Raw genomic sequence first — 25,274 nt, forward strand, 5'->3', positions numbered from 1 at the left:
CATCTGTGAAATAGAGGTGGAAGGATCATGGTTTGAGCCTGCTTTCTTGCCACGTTGCTAACACTCATTCCTAACAACATAGACAAACCTTGTTTCAAGAAAATTAGAAGACTATTTTATACTATTTTTCCAGTTTTTAGAATTATAGTCAAGAAAAAAATTCTTACCGCATTGGTAGAGAAATTCTGCTTAAAATAAGACAATTTTGGTCTTGATTTTTGATCAAGCAGGTATAGAAAATAAGTGAATGAATGATGGTTTTGACTAGATTTGGGAATGTAAGGCTTATTTCTAAAGGGGCTGTTTTTGCACTGCAGGTAGGCTTGGTATCTCTGATGAAACAGTCTGTTCTGAATATGTGTGAATTCTGAAGAAAAACAAACACCAGAAATTGTTAAAGAAACTGATATTAGGAGAAAGTGGAAAACATCCAAGCTCTCAAAGTTTTCTAAGAGTCTTTATCACAGACTGAGCTTAATGCACTGCGTTACTGCCTCTGTCCTCATCTGTTTGCGGTGAACTTCCCGTGATACTTTTACACAAATGTTAGTAGTTACTTTTTTAGCTGATGTAGACAACATCCCAAAAGGTAAAAGTTAATCTTAGATGAAGTTTATGTAAAGGAGGGAAGCCATAAAAAGCTGTTTCATTCCCAGTCACATTACTGACCTCCCGGCTTCCTGGAGTTGAACACCTCAATCCCAGAGTCATTACCTTCCTCACAGTCATTTGGTTTTAGAAAATGATTCGTGCAGATTGAGCATGAGAGCGCACACTTTGGTAAACTAACATCCAAGCAGCGAAACTCAAGTGCACCGAGGAGGAAAACTCGATGCTGAATTATGGACCTTAAAGGTCTCCATCTTCTGACTCTTCTGCTGGCGTCTCACGGACTACAACTTGTTCAAGGTAGGAATCTGCTTCGGATTTCGAAGCAGCTCGTATATGACACATGCTGATAGAAAATGTAAAAATTGAAACAAAGGAATTAAAGCCATGGTACCTGCAGAATATATCGATTTTTGTTGGGGTTTATTTTTTTGTTTTTGATATTTTATTCAAAGAGAGAATTTCAATGAAATAAGTTCATTGATATTACTGTAAATTTTGGGGTGTACAAAAAAAAATCATTAGCTCGCACTTTCATTTTAAATTGACTGTTACAAAAATAAACTTTGTTACATTATTGGCAATTTTAGCTCTTTTCGAATTACATCATATGTTGGCAAGTGTGGAAAAGCTGCAGATGGTTAGACCCCAAGTAGAAGGTTAAAGGTTGACCGAGGTGTATTTTGGACGGACGCTGAATCCTGCTTTTTCCCCCCAAACACAAAGGTTTCATGAGCAAGGGTTAACGTAGTTCTGGACTCTGGACTGGATAAACCTGGATGGTTGTGTCAGGAAGGGTCTCCAACATTATACCAATGGCAAAGAAATACATAGAAATCAGTGATCTGCTGTTGGGAAAAAAGCCTTTGTTTTCTTTTTCAAAGTCATGGAAATACATTTTTTAAAGAACTAGATGTATCAGTTCAGGTACAATGTACAGAAGTATACAGGACTGTCTCATAAATTAAAATATTGTGATAAAGTCCTTTATTTTCTGTAATGCAAAAATGTCATACATTCTGGATTCATTACAAATCAACTGAAATATTGCAAGCCTTTTATTATTTTAATATTGCTGATCATGGCTTACAGTTTAAGAAAACTCAAATATCTCAAAAAATTAGAATATTCTGGCAATCTTAATCTTAATGTGAAGCCATAATCAGCAATATTAAAATAATAAAAGGCTTGCAATATTTCAGTTGATTTGTAATGAATCCAGAATGTATGACATTTTAGTTTTTTTAATTGCATTACAGAAAATAAAGAAGTTTATCCCAATATTCTAATTTTCTGAGACAGTCCTGTATATGCATTTACAATAAAACCGAAAAGATGTATTGTAATATTTTAGCACACACTTTATTATATGATCTAGAACGACACTTGGAGAGCACGTCCCTTTGAAAGACAAGTGTCCCATTTTCTAACTGCAGGTTTTAAAGAAAAACCTGGATCAGCATCAAACTGTGTGTTCCTCTTTTGCCAGTGCAATAACTGAATTACCTTTAATTCTGTTTCAATATCTTCTTGAGAAGCACACAAACAGGCCATCAAACAGCACTAACGTGGAACTGATGAATAGATTTAAATCTGATGAAAGTTACAAAAAGAGAATACATTTTCTATTTTTTTGATTCCGATAATTGACTTTAAATGACAACTTAACATGACCCAAGGTCATGAGAAAGACTCTTCCTGCATGGTGAAGAATTAACTTTACTTTAGAGGCTAGATCACATGCTTTAAGGTTCAGATGCTGCATATGGAGAAAACATGAGTGTTTACGACAGTCATAAACATTGTCATTCATTTGTCAAACAAACTGCGGAATGTCACTTGTAACAGAAGCAAACATTTCAAAAGTGACATAAAACAGTCAAAAACACTGCAATTTCCTATTCTCCTGCAATGGTAAGTTTATACATTTTTGATTATTTTGCAAAAGCAATGTCTTTTTGCAGATCTTTGCAGACCTCATTCAAGAATTAATTTACTCCCATTAGCCACATTAGAATCTCTTGTTCAATTGATGTCCTTTTAAGCACAAAATGTGGCAAATTAAAGAAAAAGTATCCCTCTTAATCTGTAAACAGTCTTTCAGGTGAAAATGAAGTTTACACAAGTGATCAGTACCTTGTAGACCCTGATACCATCATTATATAGTCTGTGTGATTGATTCTGAATCAGCAATCAAACACTCACCAGCCACTTTACACCAGGCTTATCAACTCATCTCGTATAAAAGTAAAAAAAAAAAAAAAGGTTTGCATCTACAAATCTTTCTGCCTTTATGTGTATGTTGTCTGCAGGAAGTTGCGACAGTGACGAGTTTCAGTGCACCAGTGGACAATGCATTGACATGGACTGGAGGTGTGACGGGACCAAAGACTGCACAGATGACTCCGATGAGCTCAACTGTCGTGAGTATAACAACCAAACACGTGCGAATTGGCAGTAATTGGTTAAACTTGGTGAGTGAAAGCCGTAGCAGCATCAAGCCTCGTTGTAAAGGAGTCCACTGCTCTGTGTCACGTGACAGCGCCTGCGGCCTGCACCTCGCAGGAGTTCAAGTGCGTGACCAGCGGGGAATGCATCTCATCCGGGTTCGTCTGTGATGGGGAGGAAGACTGCATTGATGGTTCCGATGAGCAAAGAACCTGTGGTACAGTACACATGCCATCTTTCTTTTAAAGTTGGATTTTGAAGTAGGTCATGCTAATCTGTCATATCAATGGCACATGTTGTGTAAGTGTGGCCACTCCTGTTAAACTTAAAACTGAACTTCAGTAGAAGCAATATAGAAGTGTACAACTTAATAACATACATAGTACATTTTTGAGACAACAAGGAAGGGGAAAAACTTTTTCAAGTTAAAAGAACCGTCCTTGTTTGGACCATAGGTACGGATTTACGCCATCTTGTAAAAAGTCCGTACAAACGGACTAGAGTTCATGCTTTTCTTTTTTTTGTCTGCATACATATTAATGGTTGGTAAAAACCTAAAGCATATATATGCATTTTAATATATAATAAATTTAATATATATCAGATGTAATTTTTTTTAAATATATATATATATATATATATATATATATATATATATATATATATATATATATATATATATATATATATATATATAAATATATGGCTTCTTTTTCTGTATAACTAGATCAGTACTTGGATATTTATTTTAAACGAACAGGGACTTGCTAGAATCAACACTAACACTACGTGTAATGACATATTGAGTGCTGAGTCATTTCGACGTAGCCCCATAGGGGCTTAGTCAGCATTTTGATGTAAACAAATTGATCCAAAACTCAAATTAACGTTGTGTTGGTCCCCAATGAAAGTTTTAATTCCTACTAAATACTATTGGACCCAAGGTTGTTTTAGCTTTTTCTCTCAGATCTAAGTCGCTTTGGATAAAAGCGTCTGCTAAATGACAGTAGAAGTAGCTCCCAGATATAATAGAATAATCGTTAGAAAATGTATGATATATTTTCTTCTACCAACTGAGTTAAAACAAAAAAATATTTTCATTAATTTGTATTTTTTTTCCTGAATCACTGAAATGAAGTATTTTAGAGCAGTGGCCCTCAACCATTTTTCAGTGATGTTCCCCCTGTGAAATATTTTTTCAGCCAAATACCCCCTAACCAGCGCAAAGCACTTTTGGTTGTAAAAAAAGACCTAAAACAGAGCACTGTGCCATCAGTAACTGATTTATTAAACATACAAATATTGCTGCTACGCTTCAACCACGACTCCATCGTTGGTCCAAGTGATTGACAGGTGAAGCCAGGTGATTGACAGGTGAAGCCAGTGATTGACAGGTGAAGCCAGTGATTGACAGGTGAAGCCAGGTGATTGACAGGTTAGGTTGAACCATCCTGGTGTGGGGGATATTCTGCAGTTTTAGGATAATAAGTTGAATAGCCTACTCCTGAAGATAAAATTCATTTTATGAATTTAGACTTATATTTTCCTCAATTATTTATGAAATGATTATTTTTAAAGGATTTTTGTATGGATGCTACTTTTTAAGTATATGTATATTTTAAAATCTCTTTAACAGTAATAACGACGGCTCTCATCAAGTGTTTGCAGGCGTTGTGGGTCATCCTTACAATCACTGTCATGAATGCAAACACTGGTTAGAAATCACATTCCCATGCAGTACAACTTTTACAACAAGACCCACTCAAGTCTGGTTTCAGGTGGACGGACTTGTAGTCCAGACCAGTTCACCTGCCACGAGGGCCAGTGTATCCCCAGAAAATACACATGTGACCGTGTGAAGGACTGCCTGGACAACTCGGATGAGAACAGCTGCAGTAAGACTTCTGTTTGACCTCCCTGTACCGGACAGCTCAGAATCAGATCCCTCTTTCATGCTTCCAGTCTCATCGGTATAAAGTAAACTTGTCTTTTGCAGATTATCCAAGTTGTACAGAGAAGACATGTGCTAATGGGGCCTGTTACAATCACTCTCAGCATTGCAACGGCCTGCAAGATTGCAGGGACGGTTCTGATGAGTTCAACTGCAGTGAGTACACTGAACACAGCAAACCTCTTTGGGGAAACTTTCACTTCCTGTTGTTGAACTGCAGACACTTTTTTTCTTCGCCGTTACATGATTTATTGGCATTTTCATTTGTGCTAAAAAACAAAAACAAACAAAAAAAGCAAAAGGTGTGAATCGATGGAAGGCGGTGGATGAGAATGGCAGTGAGGACTTTTATGGCTTTAATCCCACACTTTTTTTTTTCTTTTGACTTTTTTGACACATGAATCTTTCATTTACTTAACTTTTGTGTCTTTGCAGAGGTTGCAGATATTAAGTTATTTGATTTTTTTTACCAGAAAAACCCATGGCAACAGATCATGTGTCTTATATATATATATATATATATATATATATATATATATATATATATATATATATATATATGACATTGGCTCCTCATTGCCTTTGAACACAAACTTAACCAACCAAATAGTTTAAAAGAAATATTCCAACAGAGGAAATGGATAACATATTGAAAAAATATACATTTAAATCAAATCAAATAATGAATAAATATACTCATTTGATACAAAAACTACGGAGCCCCTCTGGTGACATTTGAAAAAAATAAAATAACTCGTGGCCACGAGATAATCAATGCGTGGCCACGAGATTATTAATGCGTGGCCACGAGTTATTAATGCGTGGCCACGCATTATTTTACTTTTTTCAAATGTCACATGTTATTACTACACTCGCCATGACAATACTCTTGCTCTTTAATATAAATAGACTATAATTACCGTTATTAATGATGAATAACCATCCCACCAAGGAAGTTGCATCCAGAAAGTCCAGACAGTAGGTTATAATGCCATCCACGAGTAAAATAATGCGTGGGCACGAGTTATTAATGCGTGGCCACGCATTATTTTATTTTTTTCAAATGTCACCAGAGGGGCTCCGTAAATAACATTATTATTACAACAAAATAATTTACACCACAGCAACAAACTTGGAAAATATTTTGCAAATCAAATAAATAAAAAGTCAATAAGATCATGTAATTCTGCTGCAATTCATGAAACGCTAAATAAACAGACTGGAATAAAGTATGACACGAGATGATGTCTCTTCCGTGTTAAAAGCCAAGCTGTGTATAAGAAACACCTGATCCCTGAGGGGATCCACTAATGAACTCTTCAAACACTTCTGGTGTGTTTTTATCTCCACTCTACTTCAGAATGATCAAAACAACAATCCACACATTCGGTTACCATGGTTTCCACCAGGGTTTCCTGTCTTCTCAAGCTTATAAAGATCCGTCTCTATCAGTGAAATTGAAACCTGTTCATCCCTGTTGCTCTTCTTTTTCTTTAATCTATAGTGGTTTCTAATCATTTGAATTTTATAGTTTTGAGTTTTGTAAATTGTGTCACTATTTCTTATTTCCAGCAAACCAGCACTGCCCTCTGCACCAGTTTCAGTGTGCAAATGGCTACTGTGTCCCACATTCATTTGTGTGCGACCACTGGGATGACTGTGGCGATAACAGCGATGAGCAAGGCTGCGGTGAGGATAACAGCTGAACACTCAAATGCTTGCAACACAACTTATTGCTTTTATTTTGGAATGATCAACTGGTCCACTCAATGCGGTTGTGAACTATTGATCCTTTAGTGTACCCCAGCTGCAGTGGCAGTGAGTTCACCTGCACCAGTGGCCGCTGCATTCCTCAGAATTGGGTTTGTGATGAGTTCAATGACTGCGGGGACTTCAGTGACGAGAGAGGATGTGGTGAGAAAACTTGTTTGGACATCAGTTCTGTTCAGTGTGTTTGTGTGTCTGACATGTTTCAGTCATGAGCATCAAAACTTTATTATAAACATGATTTGAACGAATATCAAATTCTGAAAAAAAGGGATCATGGTAGGTGAATAGAAAAAAGGTAAAGATGGTATAATACAACTACTGTAGCAGTGTATATTATTAGGTTAAAGATGGTTTGCATATTCACATCTTTTAAAAAGTATAGGCAGTACTGGAGTTGAGGGGGGATGAGGGGGGATGAGGGGGGATGAGGGGGGACGGCATCCTCCCTGAAATCAAAACGGTCCAAATCATCCCCCCCTGAAATAAAAACGGTCCAAATCATCCCCCCTGTAAAACTGTCATCCCTCCTTTCCATCCCTTATGTCATTTCATCAATGAATGTGGTTTTACTGCTATTTCAACATTTAGAGTCATCACCAGAAAAATAACACCAGAAAAATAACTTATTTGACAATTTTCACCTGTTTCAAGTAAATTTTCACTTGAAATAAGTAGAAAAATCTGCCAGTGGGACAAAATTTATCTTCTCATTACAAACAAAAAAATCTTGTTCCACTGGCAGATTTTTCTACTTATTTCAAGTGAAAATCTACTTGAAACAGGTGAAAATTGTTGTTTTTTCCAGTGATGAGTCTTGTTTTAAGTGTAATGAGATTTTTTTACTAAAATGAGACATTTTAACTAGAAATAAGACAAATATTCTTGTTAAGATTTTGAGTTTTTGCAGTGATCCATTTTACTTATCCTGTGAAGGACAGAGTCATATTGATAAGTTCAGAAAAGTGTTTTTATTGTTGTGTTTTGATGTATTTGATGTAAGCCCAGTGGATATTTAAAGCTTACAGAAGGCTGCATTTAACTGCTGCTATGTCATTCCTGCAGTATTTCTGCAGGTGTTTTGGTCACTGCTATTATTTGTTATATATTATATTATTTGTAATCAGCACAAATGATCTGTCCCCATATGATAAAATCCACCATCCCCCCTGATTCTTTTTTACAACTCGAGTACTGAGTATAGGTATAAGGTATATTTCTAAATTCATATATGTTTCTGCCTGTGGCTTTTAGATAGTAACTCCCGAGCCTGTTACCCTGGTGAGTGGGGATGCCCGGGCTCAACAGTGTGTATACCATTGGGTAAAGTGTGTGATGGTAATCCTGATTGCCCTGGAAGTACAGATGAGACCAACGCCACAGCGCAGGAAACCTGCGGTAAGTCTGACTTCTCCTAACTGAATTCAGATGAATTGCATCATACGGGTCCTCACAGGAGCGTTGCTTCCTTATCGTGAAGGTTGTGTGTCCTCAGCACTTTCATTAGCCTGTAAATTGAGCCTTAAGGGGTTTTAAACCCGGTGTCCTCGTATAAAATGTTTATCAGAAGTCAGCTGCTGAGACTGCAATATAGTCATTACTTTTGACTTCTTTATCACGGCTACACCTGGTTTAAGATTAACTATTTTGGTTTACTATTTTCTCTAAACGATGGCTACAATTTAGTCACGCTGATTTTCTTGTGATGAGGTTCTGATGCTGGTTAATGTTTCCTCACAGGCCTGGATCGATGCTCCACCTTGAGCTGTGAGTTTCTCTGCCACCCTTCTCCTCAAGGTGGTACATGTTATTGTCCCGATGGCTTTATAGTCGGAAATGACAGCCGCTCCTGTGTAGGTGAGTGCCACATTTGTATTTCCATCTGCATTCGTGGCAAAAACCGATCATGGCTCATGTTAGAAGCTGAGAGAAGTTACCGGCTGAAACCCGCAGTGTAGGTCTGGTGTAGATCTTCCCCTGCTGCTTTTAAAGCAGCACTACGTAACTTTTCCAGCTTAATCTAATATTTCATCATGATCATTGTGATGGTACATCAACTTCCAACAGGTTTAATGAACCTCTGTCATGGTCTGAGGGGTCTGTATCTCCTTCACTGGACTATGTAACTTTGAGGTGCATGGTAGGAACCCTGCCACACTAAAAAACTACACATTTTTACAGCTTTGACTGCTTTACGGCATACGTCACTTCCCCCTCCTTCCCCATTCGTAGTGGAGACCAAAGCTGGGCGGGACGTGGAGCGCAGAGCTCAGCAGAAGCTGGTGTCATGGCTGAAGCAGCAGAAAAACCCAAGAAATAATAATTTAAGTAATAATAATTTAATAATAATAAAAGTTTTATCGGAGGAGGCGAAAAAAGAAAGCGGGAGAGTAACAAGCTAAATGCCCGGACAAGAATAAACATTGGCCCGGCGTTCACTCGCTGGCGTGAGCTGAAAGACGAGGAGGGATGTCCAACAAGAGAGACAGAATTGTTATGATACAAATGTAAATGTAGAGTTCTATGTTCAATAAGGCCGCGTTCAGACTGCAGGCAAATCTGATATATATCTGATTCCTTCTCATATCCGATTTTCAGGGCTGACTGTCCACACTGTTTTTAGCAAGTGTCCATATCGGATCTGGCTCTGTTCAGACTGGGCCATATCATTGACTGATCTGACGGGTTGCCGTAGCAACGACGTCGGAGCGGAGGCGTCACCCAGCGCGTGTATTGTGTGAAGTCATGTATTTCTTTTATATATATAAAAAATCCCAAAATATCTGTAGCCTACCGTTTCTGATTGGGTCGGCACTGCGCATCATTTTTAGACATAACAATGAACGCATACAGCAAAAGTTGTGTCACGGCGGAGGGACCCGGCGTCCCAGCAAAATGAGAAACAGAGAAAGGTGTTCAGAACAAAACCACCAGCAAACTAACAAACCAACCAACAAAGCTCAGAGTTAACAAAACAAACCAGCAATTAATAACTGGCAGCCCCGCTCCATAACCTCTCCTCCTAGGAGGAGAGGGGCTGACGAGCTGCAGGTTCAGGCTCACAGCGCGACTGAAGGCTGATTTATGGTCCGCGTTACACCAACGCAGAGCTACGGCGTAGGGTACGCGGCGACCCGCACCTACGTGGAAATGCGGTCTTTTTTTCTGCTATTAAAACATGATTTGTAATGTGAATTTGCAACACTTAAACTACAAATAATAGTTTTTGACGTGACATCAGAGATTGTACATGCTCTCTGTGAAAGGATGAGTAGCTCCACAACTGGAAATGGGCGGGTGGTTTGGAGCGTCTGGGACAGTCATATCCGATCTGAGTGTTTGGAGCTGTTCAGACTGACACGCATCTGCCCAAATGAGATATGGATCGGATATGAAACTACCTCCTGGAGGTGGTTTCCATCTGGTTTGCAAAAATCGGATATCATGCGGTTTGGGACTGTTCAGACTTCAAAAGAGTCATCCAGTTTCAATCTGGATGGGCTAAAAATCGGATATTTTCCTGCAGTCTGAACGCGGCCTAAGAATCAATGGGCATTCAGTTAATCACAGGTTATAAAGTATTTTTTTATTTTGTCAGTAAGTATGTTGGACTACTAATTTATGACGAAATCCCTCTAAAAAACGTGACAGGAAAAAGGTGCAGAGCGTATGAGTTTGTAGGGCGCATTATCTCGCTGAAACAACTTAATAAAACCAAGTTGAACTTAGTGATTTTCAACATCGTCATATTATATTGTTTAGCCAAAAATAGATACATTACCTCTTCACTATCCATCCTGCAAACGACCGCTGAAAACAGAAAAGTAGTGTTGAAAGTCCGTCCCGTCTTATTTCATTCATTATCAAAACAAATGCAGCGACGGGGACAGGAGTTTTCCAGCAGTACGCGCTGGTGCTCATGGGAAATGTAGTGTTCTTTCTGGTAAAGCACTACCGCTTTTGTACAAAGGAGCCGCCAAACTCAACAAAAGCTGAAAGTTACATTGTGCTGCTTTAACATGAAACACGGCTGCTTGCTCTGTTGTCCAGACTACAATGACTGCCAGATCTGGGGGATTTGTGACCAGCTGTGTGAGGATCGTCCCGGGACGCACCACTGCAGCTGTGCTGATGGATACTTCATGGAGCAGGGTCACGTCTGCAAAGCCAACGTTTCTGGTACCAACACATGGCACAGGGCTTTTATGTGACACTGATTGACATGTGTGGCGTTCAAATATAAAGAATGTATTTAGTGCTTTTATAGATATAGGGCTGCACTACCTCAGCAATAAATGATAGTCTATTATTTTTAAGTGACATTAATTCGGAATGCAAGTGATATATTGAGGTGGAAAGATACTGGCTGAGATCCCATTTTAGAAGCTAAATAACACAAATAGGGATGTTGTTGCAGGATGCAGTTACAGGACTGTCTCAGAAAATGTGAATATTGTGATAAAGTCCTTTATTTTCTGTAATGCAAAAATGTCATACATTCTCAATTCATTACAAATCAACTGAAATATTGCAAGCCTTTTATTATTTTAATATGGCTGATCATGGCTTACAGCTTAAGAAAACTCAAATATCCTATCTCAAAAAATTTGAATATTCTGGGAATCTTAATCTTAAATTGTAAACCATAATCAGCAATATTAAAATAATAAAAGGCTTTCAATATTTCAGTTGATTTGTAATGAATCCAGAATGTATGACATTTTTGTTTTTTTAATTGCATTACAGAAAATAAAGAACTTTATCACAATATTCTAATTTTCTGAGACAGTGCTGTACATATTGCATTTCCTGCTACTACTTATTTCCCGTTATTTTCAAGCTGGGTAGAAAGATAGATTGTTGCATTGTCCCAAAAAATTACTGATGCGCATAATTCATTAGATCCAACTCACATAAGTTATGCTTTATAGGCTCTGCTACTATGTGTGAGCTACATAAACAAAGTAAAGGAAATGCAGCTATATTACTGCAGAAAAGAACCTTGTATTTGATGACATCATCACTGAGTGACATAAACAACACAGGACATGTAAAAATGCCAACTACAATGTACGTAGTTGCATCACAACCAGAATATTGTATGTTGCTTGTTTTCCAAATCTTGTGTAGCCTTATAAAACAGTATGAAACTCTTCATTGGCTATAATGTATCTTTAGCTCCGTATTTAAAAAAAGATATGCCCGCACGCTTAATGTTTTCACTTGCATGAATTTACTGTTGCGACTGTTGTTTTTGAAAATGGATGTGGCGTTTGTGTTTCTCAGCGGGATTACCACAGCTCATTTTCACCAACGGCGGTGAAGTGATGATGGCTGACATACACGGACGCTTGGTCAGAACTTTGGTGCCGACCCAGGGCAGAGGTTACGCTGTGGGAGTGGCCTTCAACTGGCGGAGCGACCTCATCTTCTGGAGCGACACATACACCAAGAAGGTCAGTTGTGTTCACCGTCCACTGACTACGTCAGTGTTCTTTCATCTCCACTTTTTAGGAAGGAGGGAGAGAAGAAGGGAGGAAAGAAGGAAGGAAGGGAAAAAGGAAGGAAGGAAGGAAGGAAGGAAGGAAGGAAGAAAGAAAACAAGGAAAGAAGGAAGGAAGGGAGAAAAGAGGAAGGGAAGAAGGAAAGAGAGAGCAGGAGGAAATAAGGAAGGAAGGGAAAAAAGAAGGAAGGAAGGAAGGAAGGAAGGAAGGAAGGAAGGAAGGAAGGAAGGAAGGAAGGAAGGAAGGAAGGAAGGAAGGAAGGGAGGAAGGGAGGAAGGAAGGGAGGAAAGAGGACGGGAAGAAGGAAAGAGAGAGCAGGAGGAAATGAGGAAGGAAGGGAAAAAAGAAGGAAGGAAGGAAGGAAGGAAAGAAGGAAAGAGAGAGCAGGAGGAAAGAAGGAAGGAAGGGAAAAAGGAAGGAAGGAAGGAAGGAAGGAAGGAAGGAAGGAAGGAAGGAAGGAAGGAAGGAAGGAAGGAAGGAAGGAAGGAAGGAAGGAAGGGAGGGAGGGAGGGAGGGAGGGAGGGAGGGAGGGAGGGAGGGAGGAAGGAAGGAAGGAAGGAAGGAAGGAAGGAAGGAAGGAAGGAAGGAAGGAAGGAAGGAAGGAAGGAAGGAAGGAAGGGAGGAAAGAGGACGGGAAGAAGGAAAGAGAGAGCAGGAGGAAATGAGGAAGGAAGGGAAAAAAGAAGGAAGGAAGGAAGGAAACAAGGAAAGAAGGAAGGAAGGAAAGAAGGAAGGAAGGAAGGAAGGAAGGAAGGAAGGAAGGAAGGAAGGAAGGAAGGAAGGAAGGAAGGAAGGAAGGAAGGAAGGAAGGAAGGAAGGAAGGAAGGAAGGGAGGAAGGAAAGAGGACGGGAAGAAGGAAAGAGAGAGCAGGAGGAAATGAGGAAGGAAGGGAAAAAAGAAGGAAGGAAGGAAGGAAGGAAACAAGGAAAGAAGGAAGGAAGGAAAGAAGGAAGGAAGGGAAGAAGGAAAGAGAGAGCAGGAGGAAAGAAGGAAGGAAGGGAAAAGGGAAGGAAGGAAGGAAGGAAGGAAGGAAGGAAGGAAGGAAGGAAGGAAGGAAGGAAGGAAGGAAGGAAGGAAGGAAGGAAGGGAGGGAGGGAGGGAGGGAGGGAGGGAGGGAGGGAGGGAGGGAGGAAGGAAGGAAGGAAGGAAGGAAGGAAGGAAGGAAGGAAGGAAGGAAGGAAGGAAGGAAGGAAGGAAGGAAGGGAGGAAAGAGGACGGGAAGAAGGAAAGAGAGAGCAGGAGGAAATGAGGAAGGAAGGGAAAAAGGAAGGAAGGAAGGAAGGAAGGAAGGAAAGAAGGAAGGAAGGAAGGAAACAAGGAAAGAAGGAAGGAAGGAAGGAAGGAAGGAAGGAAGGAAGGGAGGAAGGGAGGAAGGAAGGGAGGAAAGAGGACGGGAAGAAGGAAAGAGAGAGCAGGAGGAAATGAGGAAGGAAGGGAAAAAAGAAGGAAGGAAGGAAGGAAGGAAACAAGGAAAGAAGGAAGGAAGGAAAGAAGGAAGGAAGGAAGAAGGAAAGAGAGAGCAGGAGGAAAGAAGGAAGGAAGGGAAAAAGGAAGGAAGGAAGGAAGGAAGGAAGGAAGGAAGGAAGGAAGGAAGGAAGGAAGGAAGGAAGGAAGGAAGGAAGGAAGGAAGGAAGGGAGGGAGGGAGGGAGGGAGGGAGGAAGGGAGGGAGGGAGGAAGGAAGGAAGGAAGGAAGGAAGGAAGGAAGGAAGGAAGGAAGGAAGGAAGGAAGGAAGGAAGGGAGGAAAGAGGACGGGAAGAAGGAAAGAGAGAGCAGGAGGAAATGAGGAAGGAAGGGAAAAAAGAAGGAAGGAAGGAAGGAAACAAGGAAAGAAGGAAGGAAGGAAAGAAGGAAGGAAGGGAAGAAGGAAAGAGAGAGCAGGAGGAAAGAAGGAAGGAAGGGAAAAAGGAAGGAAGGAAGGAAGGAAGGAAGGAAGGAAGGAAGGAAGGAAGGAAGGAAGGAAGGAAGGAAGGAAGGAAGGAAGGAAGGAAGGAAGGAAGGAAGGAAGGGAAGAAGGAAAAGGAAGGAAAGAGGAAGGGAAAAAGGAAGGAAGGGAAAAGGAAGGAAGGGAAAAAGGAAGGAAGGAAGGAAGGAAGGAAGGAAGGAAGGAAGGAAGGAAGGAGGAAGGAAGGAAGGGAGGGAAGAAGGGAAGAAGGAAGGAAAGAAGGAAGAAAGGAAGGAAAGAAGGAAGGAAAGAGGAAGGAAGAAGGAAGGAGAGAGCAGGAGGAAAGAAGGTCAGGAGAATTAGGTCATTTTGACCCAAAGACAGTACCAGGGTTAAGCAGTAAAAACATTTCTTAGTGACCAGGAACTTGGCTCGTATGTCTTTCCTAAACCCTTCAATGCCTTCGTCAGGTTTATTCTGCCAACTACAACGGGGAAAATATCAAGGAGGTCCTTACTGTTGCAGTTGCCAATGTCCAGAATCTGGCCGTGGACTGGGTCAACATCAAACTGTATGTGTTGGAGGCCAGGGTGGAGCGCATCGATATGTGTGACTTTGACGGAGGGAATCGAGTGACGCTGGTGGCTGAAAACCTGGTGACTCCTCATGGCCTCGCCCTGGATCCCACAGTGGGGTGGGTTTGCATTATTGAGCCTTTCAGAGCTTGCCTTGACTATGAAACAGTTTATGAAACATGAAATCATCTTTGACATAGTATGCTCTTATCTAATATCTACTTGAATGTAACGTCCCTTCACGTTGCCCATATTGTCATTATTGTTTGTTATATTGCAGTTGCGTAGTGGCTCTTTTAATTAATTTATTTATTTAAAGGTTTAGTTATCAGGGACAATGCACATTAATAATACATTTAAACAAATGTAAAATATGCCAGAATTAGCCAAAAAGGCAATTTTGCATCTGCTGTCCCTGGACTGGTGTAAAATAGTCAACCTAAAAGAAAAATTATTAAGATATAGTCAATAAAACATTTCCAAATAAGAAGGCTACATCAGAATAAAGGTAATAGACTAAGCTAAAATACATACACACACAGCCTAACATGAGCTCAACAACAGATAATTGCTACAAACGAAAACAGAAACAACATGAAGCAGCAACAGTAACATCAACATTAATAACACAAGACACAGTAACACACTAACAGGCCAGAAACAAACAAGACAAAAGCACTAAACACAGAATAAAAAGCCATGCACAAAAAGCAACAGTGTAACTAGACAAACTAATAGGCAACATGACAGGCAGGGCAGCAAGCCAGGAAAATGAAGCACTCAAATGTAATGTTGACAGCCTTGGCCACTAATTAACCACTTTTTTAGATAAAATTTAAAAGAAGCATAATTTGATTGGTTTCTAATCTCAGTTGGTATGAAGTTCCACTCATTCACTCACTTTACCGTATTTTCCGCACTATAAGGCGCACCTAAAAGCCTTTAATTTTCTCAAAAACCGGCAGTGCGCCTTATATATGATCATGACGGTAATTTCTGTTACTGTAGTCAGAGGGATTGTGGGTAATGTATTTGGTGTCGCCGAAGTGATGGCGCTAAAAACGTCAGGAATCGTCACAGACGTTCAAGACAACAGCAGCGACGCTGACTCGCATAATGGAGACTTTGACGAGACGGAGCAAAGCTGGTTTTTATTTTGTTAATAAAGTTTGACATACGGTACTTTTCTTCTTCGTTTTTTTTTGCATTTACTGTAGGATTTTGTAGCATTTCCTGTAGCTCAGCTCCATCAGGTAGTTACGTAACTCAACCCCAGCCACTATAGTACGGTATTTTACCATATATTTAGTGTGCCTTATAATGCGGATAACGCCTTATATATGAAGGGTGTTTTAAAAGAGGCCATTTATTTACGGTGCGCCTTATAGTGCGGAAAATACGGTAATTGTTTACTTCTTGTTTTCTTGCAGCTACATGTTCTTTACAGACATGGGCAGTAACAACGAGCAAACCAAACTTGAACGGGCCTTCATGGATGGCAGTAACCGTGTAGATCTGGTCAAGGACAGACTGGGGACACCAACAGGAATTACCCTGGATATTGTCACCCGGAGGGTCTACTGGTCTGACAGTCACTTTGACACACTGGAGACCGTCACCTACAGCGGTCTGGACAGGTAACGCTTCCATATGATAAAAGCAGTCATTATGTGACTGTGACTACGTTTACATGCAGTTAAAATTAGGGTTATTGCTAATATTCCGGTTACTGAAACATTGGGAATATTCCGTTTACATGGTAATTAATCATTTGGGATATCTGGATCAAACCAGCGACCAGGGAGAACATCATGACGCAATTCCTGTCATTTCCGCTTCTTCTTCCTGTATCCAAATTCAAAACAAATGCTGCTTCGTGCAACTTTTCTCTCACCTTCTTGTAAATCTTCTATCCCGGTACTTTCTACCGTCTACAAATGCAGAAATGTTCATATCCTTCATTACATTTATGAAGTGATTAGTCTCCTCCTGGTCTTGGTTTCTCCGTGTTTATAAGAACTTCCTGGACTCAAAAGACCAGGATTCCTTGTGAACAGAGCATGTGCAGAAAACAAATACCTGTTCCGTTTGATGGGGATATCCCCTTTGGCGTTTACATGACGGAATATTAAGGTTTTAAAAGGAGTAACCCAGGGGTCATATTCGTGTTTTAAAAACCAGAATATGAGCAAATTCGGGTTATTCAAAGGGGTTATTGGTGTTTACATGGCCGTGCAAATTCGGGTTATTGCCAATATTCGGGTTTTAAAAGGGTCATTGATGCATGGAAACGTAGTCAATGACCTGAGAGATTTTGCATTTTGTTTTTTCTCAATGGCGTTTTTTTTACATGCGGTTGTTTTTCAGGAAAGTAGTCCTCAACGGTGCGACGCAGTCTCCACACCCTTTTGGGATGGCCGTGTTTGAAAATCACGTGTTCTTCACTGACTGGACCAAGATGGGTGTGATCAGAGCCAATCGCTTCAACGGCAGCGACCCAGCACTCCTCTATCGTACCGCCAAGCGGCCAGGCCACGTCGTCGTCTCACACCCTGTCCTTCAGCCTTTTGGTAAAGACACTCACTCTTTCTGGAACAAGTGGGACTTGAGCATTCAGTCTGTTTCTTCTCGTATGAACTGAATACTGAGTTTATGACAGTTTAACCCGGGTCAAGGAAGGAGGAATGGAAGAAGGAAAGAAGGAAGGGAGAAAAGAAGGATGGAAGGAAGGGTGAAAAGAAGGAAGGGAGGAAAGAAGGAAGGGAGGGAGGGAGGGAGGAAGGAAGGAAGGAAGGAAGGAAGGAAGGAAGGAAGGAAGGAAGGAAGGAAGGAAGGAAGGAAGGAAGGAAGGAAGGAAGGAAGGAAGGAAGGAAGGGAGGGAGGGAGGGAGGGAGGGAGGGAGGGAGGGAGGGAGGGAGGAAGGAAGGAAGGAAGGAAGGAAGGGAGGGAGGGAGGGAGGGAGGGAGGGAGGGAGGGAGGGAGGGAGAAGGAAGGAAGAAAGGAAGGGAGAAAGGAAGGGAGAAAACAAGAAAAGAAGGAAGGAAGGGAGAAAAGAGGAAGGGAAGAAGGAAGGAGAGAGCAGGAGGAAAGAAGGAAAGAAGGAAGGAAGGAAGGATGGAAGGAAGGAAGGAAGGAAGGAAGGAAGGGAGAAAAGAGGAAGGGAAGAAGGAAGGAGAGAGCAGGAGGAAAGAAGGAAGGAAGGAAGGATGGAAGGAAGGAAGGAAGGAAGGAAGGAAGGAAGGAAGGAAGGAAGGAAGGAAGGAAGGAAGGAAGGAAGGAAGGAAGGAAGGAAGGAAGGAAGGAAGGAAGGAAGGAAGGAAGGAAGATGGAAGGGAGAAAAGAGTAAGGGTGAAGGAAGGAAGGAAGGAAGGAAGGAAGGAAGGAAGGAAGGAAGGAAGGAAGTAAGGAAGGAAGGAAGGAAGGAAGGGAGAAAAGAGTAAGGGTGAAGGAAGGAGAGAGCAGGAGGAAACAAGGAATTTAAGGAAGGAAGGAAGGAAGGGAGGGAGGGAGGGAGGGAGGGAGGGAGGAAGAAGGAAGGAAGAAAGGAAGGGAGAAAACAAGAAAAGAAGGAAGGAAGGGAGAAAAGAGGAAGGGAAGAAGGAAGGAGAGAGCAGAAGGAAGGAAGGAAGGAAGGAAGGAAGGAAGGAAGGAAGGAAGGAAGGAAGGAAGGAAGGAAGGAAGGAAGGAAGGAAGGAAGGAAGGAAGGAAGGAAGATGGAAGGGAGAAAAGAGGAAGGGAAGAAGGAAGGAGAGAGCAGGAGAATTAGGTCATTTTGACCCAAAGACATTACAAGGGTTAAGACAACTCAGAACCTTTGAAGGTCAAAAAAGGCGTCACATGAGCTGTTTAAATACATGTAGACTATTGAGCTTGATAAAAGTGTCAGGAGGACTGAGAACATCCGTCTGGTCCTGCAGTGAGGAGCCCCTGCGGCAGACACAACGGTGGCTGTCAGCACATCTGCGTGTTAAGTCACCGCACCGACAATGATGGTTTGGGCTTCCGCTGCAAGTGTCGCTATGGCTACGACCTGCAATCTGACCGGCAGACATGCTTTAGTGAGTATCCTGTTTATTGACAGCAGAATTACCTATTGTCTCTTTTCACAATGTCAACTTGGCTTTTTTATGTAATGAATAAAACTGTGAAATTATGTCATAAAGTTAATCTTATCCAATCTGGAAGTTTCTCACCCTGTGATGATGGCGGTCATGAAGTTTTGTGTAGATTATTAAGCCTGACATTTAAGTCGTCCAGGTTATACAGCTGCTAAATGCAATATGGTAAAATGTTTGTTCCCATTATATTTAAGCAAAAACATTCATCTTCATGGCAGTTGTCCTACAAAACAAGAGTAAAACATGACGGGATTGTGTTGAACATAGAACATGAAGGCTTTCTAGTAACTGCAGCCGTTCTTTGTGTAGAGGTGAAGGATTACTTGTTGATGGCGTCCTCTGTGGCGGTGCGAGGAATTCCCCTGAACGTGTCCCTCCAGGAGGACGTCACCCTTCCCCTCTCAGGACTCGGATCATCTTTTTCTGGCTCTGCCGTAGAGTTTGATGGGAACGAAGAGGCCATATTTTACAACGAAAGGTCTAGAGGACTCGTCTACAAGTCAAACCTCAATGGCACCGGTGAGTTTTGAATGACGCTAGTGCAATGTAGCATCATTAAAAAGTCATCAAGTGACCTCCACCCTCCTAATGCTGCCGTTCTCTCCTCACTCTTAATCTCTGCATGCGCCTTCAGTTCAGCAGATTCTGACGGGCTACAGGGTGGGGACTGTTGATGCCATGGCTTACGACTGGACATCCAAGGTTTTGTTTTGGACCACGAGCACCTACAGGTCCGTGGTGGCCTTCAGAGTGACAGACAAGTCCAGACGGGACATTGTTACTGGACTGAGGTATCCAAAGGGAATTGCAGTGCATCCCAGTGCTGGGTGAGTGCGCAAATTTATGAAGACTATACCCTAAAAAATGAGCAGATTTGATCTTTCTATGACAGCAACACGGCTACAGCATATTATTAGTGCTGTCAGGCGATTAAAAAAATGTATCTTATTAATTGCAGGATTTATAATTAATTAATCTAATTAATCGCATTTTAATCCCATATCTGCTAAAGGTTCCCAAATAAAGAATTAGAATTCTAGGACATTGCAAAATTGCAGTGCGTGACTAATCAATTGAATACACTAAGAAGAGAAGATTTGAAATCCACATTTTTATTGGTGAAGTGTTTCATAAATGAAATTCAAAAGAAAAAGCTCAAGCACATCAGCAAACCAGTTAGGCCAGGTGCATTATTCAAAAATGCATACAAATACAGTTAAATAAATAAAATTCAGAAATAAAATAAGGCTGAGTCTCAAATAGTCACTTAAGCAGACTCTCAATTCAAAATTAAAACTAAAGCTGACTCAATACAGCAATTCAAGTACTAGTACCTGTAACGTTTACAGTGGAACTGTTTAGCGTTTAAATGATAATTTAGGCTGGAGCAGCTCCGGTGATAGGAAAATTCTCTTTTACAAAATGTACAAATCACTGCGTTCTTGTTGATAGTCCTGTCTTCTTTCTTTTTATACATAAACTTACCGTACCCTAGCAAAGATTTGCTGAGTCGCTCCCCTGAGTCGTCCAGGTCTGTCACCTGCTTTGTTAAGCTGGGCATACACTGTGCAATATTTTAAATCGTTTGAGACTTCCCCATCTCACACTGCACGACTAGATCGCGGAGTTCAAAAGTTCACAGCCCACGATTTATGGTCTCACACTGTACGACCCGATGCTCGGATGCGACCCGTCTGCTCACACTATACGATCATAATCCTCACGTCGGACTTCTGTGTACTGGAACTCGAGGCCGGTTTTGGGGCAGGGGTGGGCTGTGCCCAAACGTGCGTCCTGCCCACCCGATCAAAGGTTATGGGGATCCTTTATTTTTTTATAATTACATTTTTTTATATATATAAAAAAAAAAATCCCAAAATATCTGTACCGTTTCTGATTGGGTGGGCACTGCGCATCATTTTTAGACACAACAATGAACGCATACCGCAAAAGTTGTGTCTCGGCGGAGGGACCCGGCGCCCCAGCAAAATTAACACTTCTTTGTGTTCAGAACAGCGCAGAGCGCACACTGTTAAATAGCAACATTTATAAGGCGTTATAAATAACAGGGGGGCTGTGCCTGGGCCGGGACTCGTGTTTGCAGAGGCAGATTGTGACGAAGGCTGATTTATGGTTCCGCGTTACACCAACGCAGAGCCTACGGCGTAGGGTACGCGGCGACGCGCACTGTACGTGGGAAATGCGGTGCTATTAAAACATGATTTGTAATGTGAATTTGCAACACTTAAACTACAAATAATAGTTTTTGATGTGACATCAGAGATTGCGCATGCTCTCTCTGAAAGGATGAGGCAAATCGGGTCAACTGTGCTTCAACTGTGATTCCTTCACGAGGAGCGACCAGGATTTCAAACACGCTTGATTTTCTTGCGACTTCACGATTTGTGATCGGGAGCTCGTCGTGAGGTGTTAATCTCTCGTCGTTACCCCACGTTTACTGCACGAGACACGAGCAACGATTGGGTCAAAATCCGTCCCAATCCAAAAAATTATCGCACGACTGGAAAATCGTCTCAAAACGAGCCGATAATCGCACAGTGTCTGCCCGGCTTTAGTTTGACTAGCAGCAGGAGGGAAGTGACCTGCCACTGCCAAGTGGCTACGGGTCCCTCAATGGGACAAATTTAAAATACTCGCGCATTTTGCCACTCATAATTAATTGCGTTAATTTTCAGTGTAATTAATTAATCTAATTAACACGCTAAACTGACAGCCCTAAATATTATACAAACAAAATAATATCAACATGTTTCATAGGTGTCCTTTTTTCACCGTCCTTTATTAGCTGGGAGGGAATATGTCAAAAATCATAAAGATTGTGCACTTGGTGACAAGTTTTTGATATTTGGCATGGTGTTAGGTATGGACATAAGGTTTTCAAAAACCACCGCAAACAAATTGGGACGGCCCCCTAGTGGCTGGTTTGCAGAAAATTCAAAATGGCTCCCGCTGAAAAGACCAAAGGTCATATCTCAGCTTCTCTTAGTCCTAGATTATTGTTTATTGTCACTTTCTCTACTTGTTTTGGTGCTAGGAATTCAATTCTGAGATATATTTCCTATTTCATGTTGAAGGTCAAATTTAATTTTCAAGGTCATTTTTTGCACAAAAAACTCCATATCTCTAGAATTAAGTCACATAGAAAGATTATATAGGGCTCTAGACCCCTATTTTCACCCCCAAGGAATGCAATTTTCTGTTTATTGGACAGGTCACTGGGTTGCTTCCAGCTTGCCATGCTGGAATAAGGCGTGCTGGGTCGGGGGGATTGAATCCAGGGACTTGAGGCTATGGGTGAAAACAAGCTTCCTGGCTTCATTGACTGACTCTACACTGCAGTCCTTGCTATACATTAGAACAGTCCAGCGTTCGAGATGTCGCATATGCACTGATTCCAGTGTGACGCTGGTTGGGTCTTGGGTGATTTCAATGAGGGTGTTGGTGACTTCAGGAAAAGCTGTCCATGCATTCCATGTGGGTTTTTTTTGCCAACTCAAAACATTGCTGATACAACGTTACAGCCGGTGAATGCGTGGAAGAAGGGCAGTGCTTGGCATTTTTGAGGTCCCAGCATTTCTGAGATGTGGTGAATTGGAATATCTTTATATGCTTTTTCCTGATCCAAAGCCAATCCACAGTTCTGAGAGGCCCGGCTCCTTGAACAGGTTGATGGCCAGCACCACTACATCACTATCTACTGTCTTTAGGTAAGCCTTGGAGCATGGATTCAATGTGCTCAAATACATAAACAAACAAAACAAACAAAAAGGCTTGTAGGTTAGTTGGTTTGTTGCTCAGGACAAGGTCAGCCTTTGTTGTGAGAAGGTGGTACTCTGAGCCAGCTGTGATCTCTTGAAGGTTCTGACTAAGGTACTGAAACAGCTGGTCTTTATTTTGACTGTCCTTGAGGAACTTCTGCCATTGAGCTCCCTTTGGCAGAGGCATTGACATCTTAGCAGACACTCATGTTCGACACCCTGCAGTCCCACCCCGCTTGACACGAGTTTGGGATTTGAGACTTGCCTCTATATATGTATTCCAGACCGCATCCACTCTTGTCGTTCTGTCAGTCATCAGGCTGCGCAAGTAGGGTAGCAAGTGCATTTGAGTGTACTCTCCAAACACTCTGGCACGCTGGGTCTTGATGATATATATTACTGCTGCCATATCAAGCACAACTACAGAAGCCTCTTTGGCTGATGGAGAGGGGCCAGGACCAGGCATTCCTGGTAGGCATTCCAGAATATCTGACTTGGTTCCTGACCGGAGCTTGCCTTGATCAGACAAGGATGGAGGCTCACGCTGATTCTCGTGCTCAAAGAATTCATCGATGTCTAGATCAGGACAGGCTTGTAGGGACAAGAAGACCTTGGTGTTTAGAGCTGTATTTGCCTTGGCAGAGCCCAGCTTGCTTGCAGGCCACCTCAAACTCATCAATGGCCCGTAGGAAACTAGGTTTCAAGAACTCGATGATCTCCTTCTCCTCTTGCTGACCATAGAGGCCTTTGATCCACTATCTTCCTTTAGACATTTGATGCTGTGCTTCTGACTTTGATCAAGTGCCATTAATGTGAACTTCTTTTCACCACGTTGTACAACAAACTTGCCCTCCATGAAAGCCTCATGTACTGATGGGTGGGTAGATAGTGGGTAGACGTGCCATCTTTCAAGAAGACTGGCATCCAGCGGGCATAGTTTGTATGTCCAAAGGCAAATAACCATGGCCACAGATCCTCACAAGCTTTCAGGGTTAGTGGCCAATTGCCCACTCGCTAACCCCGGATGAGGCGGCAGTTGATCATCAGGTAGTCTATCACTGTCAGCCAGTAAGAGATTTTTGGAGCATTACTCATAAGTTGATTCTCCCACATCTCCATGGTTTCATGAGGCCCATAGCCCTCTTGGCAGTATTCATCATATGCCTGTACTTTGAGTACATGGAGCCAGGCAAGAGTAAGCTGGTATGCATACCGTGTACGTTTGACATGCTTGCCACTTAGAAGAGATGCTGCAACACCAGTGTTGAAAATTTTGCCAGGGAAAACACCCGTTCCCAGCCAGACCCAGCCAACAGCTTACGCCCAGACTCTTGGGACATCATCTTGATGTGAAGGAAGCCCATGAAGCACACCATCTTTGATTCACCAACCTCATTAGGGAACTTCCACTGACATTTTTCTGTTGGGCATACAGAGGACAGTCATCCACTATGACTGGAATCTGGCCAGGATTCACAAACTCTGTTGCCTTCATGACCACAAGCATTGAGTGTTTCTGCGCCCAATGCTTGACATCTGCATGGCTTTGGCCATATCAGATGAACCCAGAGTAGGTCACTGGTGTGTCTTGAAGTGTTCCATCATTTTCTATCAGGACCTTGTGGACATGGTCTAGCCATGCTTCGTCAAGCACCCCTGCTCGGTTGTTTTAAGAAAAAGTTGGTCTGGCTGTTCCAACTAGAATTGATGAAAGCTTGATTTCCCCAGCATATTCAGCTATATACGGCACAAAGGCAAAGTCATCCGGAAGCTTGATAGTGGTGCCTTCAGAAGTTGAAGGCACCAGTATCCCCCCCATGTTGTCACATGTCAGATGGTTAGTCAGGGATATAGCGGTGCCATGGAGCTCAAATCGACCACACTCGTCAATATTATCAACTCCACCAGTACTTTCGTTGTGGCTTTGTTCTGAAGTTGAGTTCATCTTAAGCCTGAACGATGGCCATAATGCTCACCCAATTAGATTATTGATACTACAGCGACAGTGACCTGTCCAATAAACAGAAAATTACATTTCTGTGGGGTGAAAATAGGGGTCTAGATCCTTATATAAGCTTTCTATGTGACTTAATTCTAGAGATATGGAGTTTTTATGTACAAAAAATGACCTTGAAAATTAAATTTGACCTTCAACATGACCTTGAAATAGGAAATCTATCTCAGAATTGAATTCCTAGCACCAAAACAAGTAGAGAAAGTGACAAGATACAACAATCTAGGACTAAGAGAAGCTGAGATATGACCTTTGGTCTTTTCAGCGGGAGCCATTTTGAATGTTCTGCAAACCAGCCACTAGGGGGCCGTCCCAATTTGTTTGCGGTGGTTTTTGAAAACCTTATGTCCATACCTAACACCATGCCAAATATCAAAAACTTGTCACCAAGTGCACGATTTTCATGAATTCCCTCCCAGCTATATGTATGTTAATAAATATTGATCCACAGCTACTTGTTCTGGTCGGACTGGTATCGTCCAGCGGTCATAATGAAAGCCTTTACCGAGGGCAGCCATGCTGTTCCTCTGGTCAACACCACTCTGGGATGGCCATTTGGACTCGCTCTCGACTATGCGTAAGTACAGTGATTCCTTCATACAATTCAATTGCTGCTTTTAAGGC

General features: G+C 41.7%; 1 protein-coding gene across 3 annotated transcripts in view; it reads left to right on the top strand.

Moving 5' to 3' along the window:
* Positions 1-666: 666 nt before the first annotated feature.
* The window catches only part of lrp2b (low density lipoprotein receptor-related protein 2b), an 80,443-nt gene continuing 55,835 nt past the window's right edge, over positions 667-25,274 (top strand). For all 3 annotated transcript variants that reach the window (XM_061707978.1, XM_061707979.1, XM_061707980.1), the window contains exons 1-18: positions 667-909; positions 2,922-3,032; positions 3,152-3,274; positions 4,836-4,952; positions 5,054-5,164; positions 6,581-6,697; positions 6,806-6,922; positions 8,030-8,173; positions 8,516-8,632; positions 10,826-10,954; positions 12,062-12,231; positions 14,635-14,858; positions 16,170-16,376; positions 17,107-17,309; positions 18,657-18,797; positions 19,167-19,376; positions 19,492-19,684; positions 25,102-25,227. In XM_061707978.1, coding sequence (XP_061563962.1) covers positions 843-909; positions 2,922-3,032; positions 3,152-3,274; positions 4,836-4,952; positions 5,054-5,164; positions 6,581-6,697; positions 6,806-6,922; positions 8,030-8,173; positions 8,516-8,632; positions 10,826-10,954; positions 12,062-12,231; positions 14,635-14,858; positions 16,170-16,376; positions 17,107-17,309; positions 18,657-18,797; positions 19,167-19,376; positions 19,492-19,684; positions 25,102-25,227 — 2,627 coding nt within the window. In that variant the 5' untranslated portion in view covers positions 667-842. The remainder of the gene's footprint in view (positions 910-2,921; positions 3,033-3,151; positions 3,275-4,835; positions 4,953-5,053; positions 5,165-6,580; positions 6,698-6,805; positions 6,923-8,029; positions 8,174-8,515; positions 8,633-10,825; positions 10,955-12,061; positions 12,232-14,634; positions 14,859-16,169; positions 16,377-17,106; positions 17,310-18,656; positions 18,798-19,166; positions 19,377-19,491; positions 19,685-25,101; positions 25,228-25,274) is intronic.

The sequence above is a fragment of the Cololabis saira genome, chromosome 19 (assembly GCF_033807715.1).
Source record: "Cololabis saira isolate AMF1-May2022 chromosome 19, fColSai1.1, whole genome shotgun sequence".
In the NCBI taxonomy this organism is placed as follows: Eukaryota; Metazoa; Chordata; class Actinopteri; order Beloniformes; family Belonidae; genus Cololabis; species Cololabis saira.